This window comes from Artemia sp. Qi Xiang Cuo, chromosome 2, assembly GCF_049724085.1.
Source record: "Artemia sp. Qi Xiang Cuo chromosome 2, ASM4972408v1, whole genome shotgun sequence".
NCBI lineage: Eukaryota > Metazoa > Arthropoda > Branchiopoda > Anostraca > Artemiidae > Artemia > Artemia sp. Qi Xiang Cuo.
The window spans coordinates 67,024,906-67,030,905 of NC_142795.1; the positions used below are offsets into that span (position 1 = coordinate 67,024,906).

The 6,000-nt window shown below is 33.3% G+C and overlaps 1 protein-coding gene across 1 annotated transcript in view; it reads left to right on the forward strand.

Moving 5' to 3' along the window:
* LOC148955526 (zinc finger C4H2 domain-containing protein) overlaps nt 1-5,581 on the forward strand; it is a 264,715-nt gene extending 259,134 nt beyond the window's left edge. The window contains exon 5 of the mRNA XM_089108231.1: nt 5,303-5,581. Within this exon, the coding sequence (XP_088964357.1) occupies nt 5,303-5,432 (130 nt within the window). The 3' untranslated portion in view covers nt 5,433-5,581. The remainder of the gene's footprint in view (nt 1-5,302) is intronic.
* The last annotated feature ends 419 nt before the right edge of the window (nt 5,582-6,000 follow it).

Here is a 6,000-nt window from a genome sequence, read left to right on the forward strand (position 1 = left end):
TTAGTTAATTTCTGAACGTTTTTTAATTAATGTAGCTTTGATTTTGGCTCACCATTCATGAATAATTAAAACGATATTCGCATATTAATTTTCGTTTTTTTGGCTAATTTGCTTTCTCGAAATTTTGTTCTGACCTAACTTACGAATTAACTTACGTAACAAATTTCTATATTCGTATGTTTTTATTACTATATATTAGGGAGTTCGCTCCCTAGTCAATACCTTGCTCTTTACGCCAGAGTTCGAATTTCGTTCGAATCACAAAGGCGGTTTAATTAGAATAGATAGCTCTTTTGAAAATACTAAAAAAAAACTTTAGCGTAAAGGGTAAGGTATTGACTAGGGGGTAGACCCCCTTATATACGTAATAATTTCTGTTCGTTTTAAGCTTTAATGTTTCTACTTACTTTCAGTTTAAAAAAACTTATTTTTTTATTTAATTTATGATCGTTTTTTAGATAATGCTGGGAAATCTGGCGCCCCCTTTATAGAAATGTCCCTTCCCCCAAGGAAATATCCTCCATAAAAATATCCTCTCCCATAACTTCGACTCCGATCCCGCCCCCTGCCTAGAAAAAAATTCTTTCGGTACACACATGAATACTTCCCAATAAGCAATAATGTATGTAAACAAAGGGTAAAGTTTATAACTAGCAAACCATCCCTCTTGACCAGTGGGGGATTAAGCTATCCTCAAAGACATATTAATTAGATTTTCGACTATGCTGAACAAAATGTCTATCTCGAAATTTTGATTGGGTGACTTCGGGATAAAAATGAGCGTTGGAGGGGGCCAAGTTGCCTTAGATAATTTCGGAGACCACACTGCATTTCTATGACGATAAATAAAAGTTCAAATAGGGATAAAAATCCTTTTAATAGACAGTGATGATGATAACAGTGATAGAAATTCACAAAAATACTAGATATTTCGGTCACATATGCAGTGACCGTCATCAGTAGTTTTACTGCTGATTACGGTCACTGCATATGTGACCGAAATATCCAGTATTTTTGTGAATTTTATCACTATTATCATCATCACTGTCTATTAAAAGGATTTTATCCCTGTTTGAACTTTTATTTATTCAAGTTGCCCTCCAATTTTTTTGGTCACTTAAAAAAGGCATTAGAACTTTTAATTTCCGTTTGAAGGAGCCCTCTCACGATATCCTATGACTAGTGGATCGATACGATGACCCCCGGGGAAAAAAATAAATAAAAAAATAAACATGAATTCCACAAAATACAAAATTCCACATTTTTGCAGATAGGATCTGGAAACCTCTATAGTAGGGTTCTCTGATACGCTGAATCTGATGTCGTGATTTTCATTAAAGTTCTATGACTTTTAGGGGTTGTTTCCCTTTTTTTTTGAAAGTAAGTTAAACATTCTCGGGCGAGTAACCTTTGATGGGTAAGACTAAACTTGATGAAACTTATATATTTTAAATCAGCATAAAAATCTTATTCTTCTGATATATCTATTGGTATCAAATTTCCGTTTTTTAGAGTTTCGGTTACAATTGAGCCGGGTCGCTCCTTACTTACAGTTCGTTACCACGAACTGCTTGATATGCCACTCACTCAAGTTGACGCTGTGTAAAACTGGAGAACAAACCAGTTTCTTCGTTAGTTTCTTTCAGCTTCGCGTTAGACAAGACAAAGACAAGTGACAGACTAGATGGGAAATATAAATTTGGGCTATATATTTGCACATAGGGGAGGGGTAAAGTATTTGGACAGTTTGAAGTCAGAAATAATTCTTACTTAATAATATGCAGAATAATTTTGCTCAAATTTGTTTCTAATTAATAAAAAAAACAAGTGTTTCAACTGAAAGTAAGGAGCAACATCAAATCTTAAAACGAACTGAAACTATTACGTATATGAAAAGGGTTGCCTCCTCCTCAAGACCTCGCTCTTTACGTTAAAATGTTTTTTTTTATAGAATTCTAAAGCCAAGCTTATTGTTATAATTAAACATTTCATGAATTAAAGAACGGAATCGTTCTTAAAGAACTAGGACTAAAAGTCAAAACTTTAGCGTAAAGAGCAACTTCTTTTTGGATGGTAACTCCTTTCATAACGTAATAATTTCTGTTCGTTTTAAGTTTTAATGTTGCTTCTTACTTTCAGTTGAAAAAAACTTGTTTTTTTTAATTTAATTTCTTATCGTTTTTAAATAATAATATTGGGAGATCCGGCTCTCCATGAAAAATTCCGGTACTTGTATATTATACACCACTTACTGAAGTTTACGATTTGTAAAACTCAAGAACAAACCGTTTACTTGGTTAGTTTCTTCGGGGGTAAGCAGAAAGCCATGATATAGCCAATTTCTGTTTACACTATTAACAAAAAAAAACAATGTCAAACTTGGCATAAAACGTGGATTGTTTTCTCATATAAAAATGTTATTTCCTGGCAGTAATTAATTATGTTGTGATGTTCTGAAAAATATGAGCAGCCTGTCATGTTTGTAAGGTCCACTGGCATTGTTCCTTCTTTTCTTTGTCTATTTGCCTGTGTGTTAAATCCAAGGGAGTATCCAGGATTTTTTTTTTTTTGGGGGGGGGGTGGGGTACTATAAAAACTTAAAAAAAACGCATCAAAAATTATTTATATGTATTTTCGTTACGTTTTTATGAATCGGACAAAAATTTCGAGGGGTTTTGAAACCCGTAACCCTTCCCCTTGATGCGACCTTGTGTAAAGCTAAAAGACCTGTAAATAAATCTAAACATGTCTGAATTCCACATGAGCCCCCAGACAACTTTGTCGAAGTTTTCTCGATTTCCGCTCAGTTTATTTGAGTTCAACTAAAAAAAAAAATTGAGTTCAGCTAAAAAAAAAAGCCTTATCTAGTTTATCTACTTTTATTCATCTGTTTCTTCATTATTTCTAAACATAAATTGAACAAAATGATTTTTTAATAACCACTATTTCATTTTATTATACTTTATTTCATTTTGATATTCGTCGGCTTCATTCAGCTTCTGATAATAATCAAAACTGTTGACAAATGAGTAAATGAAATCAGTTAAATTCTATGCCGAAACGCTTTCATCTAACTGTAATGGATTTATTACATAAATGTCATAATTAATAAATGGCAAAAGTTATTACCAAAGTTCACCATACAGCTGGCGCGTGCCATTAAATCAAATTGTCCTTAATTAGTTTACTTAGATAAGTACAAGACAAAATAATTACGATTTTACGGGCAAACGTCAAAAAAGTGTTTTCGTTATGATGGAATAGGTGATGCTAATGTTTATGTAAGATTTAAACATTTGCTTAAGGACATGTGTTTCAATGATTTGATGAATTTGTATTTGATAAGAAGAGGCGAGTTAATCCCTTCGTAAGATCGATTGCCTTGTAAAACTTGTTTAAACACAATTCCTCTTTATCATGTATTCATTGATGTGATAACATTAAGAAATAAAATCAAAACTATGCTGCCCAATAAATAAAACGTAGTTCATTTTTTAAGCTTTGATTCGAAAATGTGACGACTTTTTTCTATTGCCATTGTTGTTGCTTATAAATTTGTTTTTAGCGAAATTAGCGAATTTAGGGGTTTCGGATTTCAAGGCGTTAAGTGAGTTTTCAGCTCCTGTTCGGAATACTTCTTTGAATAGAACAAAAATTAACGAAAAATAACAATTTAAAAAATACGTAAAAAATGGTCGTTAGAAATATTTTTAATAAGTGTTTTTTAATCCTGGTTAATAGCTATTGAACCAGAATATAGTCGATGCAGATGCATTTGTGTGCGAATTTGTGACGCTTGCACCTTTTACGAAAAGGAAATTTTAAAATCATGATTGGCATGATTTTAAAAATATGCTTACTGACTCGGATCAAGTTGAATTCAGCAGTAACTACACTGGGCCCTACCAATACCTATATTGTCCCTACCTATACTATACTTATTAGTACTCAAATTGCTCATAGTACTCCATACACTTTCTAAAAAAAGCACTTAGGATCATTTATTTTTCTATATTTTCTCCATATTGTAGTTGCGGATGCTGAATTTGGCAACTTATTTTATAATGAGTTTAAAAGAGTACAAAAACATAAGAAAAAAGCAGCAAATTTGATGATTCTGATGAGGTTCTTTCTCGTAAGGTTGTTTTTTAGAATAATATAGTGGATGCGTTCCCAATTCGCAACTACCAAGTTACAATTTTCTCTCATAAATATTTGAATTAGCAGCTGAAGGATGACAGATTGCCAAAGATCTTCCTTTTCGGCAGTTCATGCAGGGCCAAATGAAAAGCAGATCGTCCGAATGAGGGGGGTAAGAGTGGCAAGAAAGGACGTAAAATAAATAGGAACTTTTGGGAGGGGGTAAAGAGGTGAGCCTTAAATAGATTGGGACGGAGGACGAGCTTGCGCAGCTGTGTTCGCTTCTTGCAGCTTGGTACTGCAGTGAGCTGTTAGTAGTAGTAGTAGCATTTGAATAAGCTGATAACCCCTGGGTTTGCAAATATTTTTACTTGTATATTGATGTGATAATCGTAATACAAGAAACCTGGAGGTACTTGTCTAGAATCTGGGTACACACGCGAGAAGTAAAGTTTCATTAATGCTAATGAAATAAAACAAAATAGGATTAAATATAATAGTTTAGAAACAAATTTGGGATATATATTTGCACATTAGGGGGGGGGGGTATAGCATTGCATATATTAAACACGCAACCTAATCTAAACTAGCATAACCTAATCCGATATATATAGATAATATAATCTATTATTTATATGCACTGACCTAACCTAACCTAGCTACCTTTTAGCCCCCCTAAACCTAAAAAAAACAACAAAGTTTAAATCTTTGTCACGGAGTGAACAATATCTCACTTGGCAGCGGAAACCTGTTTATCAATAGTGGCATTGACATTTCGATGCGGTCTTTCTTTCGTGTGTACCCAGATTCTAGACAAGTACCAACCTGGACAATATTATTAACGAGTTTAGCAGCTTCGCCCCAATATCTTTTGTAATTCACCGTTATGGTAATCATGTTTAGAATATTATTTAACTGTATGTAAAATACTCCTAAACCACTGCTTTTGAGTCATGGGCAAATAAATTCCTTTCATCGTGAGAATAAATTTGGCAACTAACTCGCTCTGGGTTGTGATTATATTTAAGTTATCGTTCTCTTTTTCCCTTTCCCTTTTTAATGGAATTTCCAGTGTTTAATTAGTTTTTTCGTCTTTCAGTGTTTAATTAGTTTTTTCGTCTTTAAAGCAATTTGATGATTTATGTATTGCTATTTTTTTCAGGCAACAACCCCCTCCAATGAAATCATGCTTGTCCTGTCATCAGCAAATTCATAGAAATGCTCCGATTTGTCCACTCTGCAAGGCTAAATCAAGATCCAGGAACCCAAAAAAGCCAAGAAAAAAGGAATAAGGACCCTTTACACCCACAATTTTGACATAATTCATCTTACAATTTACTTCTTAGTGTTTAATTTTTAGTGTTCCTGAAATTTCCATCTATGTATTCCTTTTATATTCTGTCTGGATAAATGTCATCCATTAAAAAAATATGTTATTGATTTGAATAAGATGGGACGAGGCATATGTGGAAGGGGTAAGGGTATTTTTTGCCTGAGTCCTTTCATCCAAGTCTCGGGATGTATATGACTGTCCTGATGTCTTTGTAACCATGGACTGTCTGTATGTAACCTGATGTATGTATGTAACCTGATGTATGTAACCTGATGTCTATGATGTAACCATGGACTAGCCATTTTTACGAAAACAGAAAGTTTTCGTAAAAATGGCTAGTCCATGGTTTTTTTCCGAAACCCCACTCCTAAGTTTCATTTCATCCCTCATTCTATATGCTCTAGTTTTACACCTTTAAAATTTGAATTATTTATAGAGGATTTCCAATTGTTTAGGGCTATTAAATTGACTTATACGCCATCTAATTTCTTAAAATTCAAATTTTTTGATGAAAAATTCAGATATAG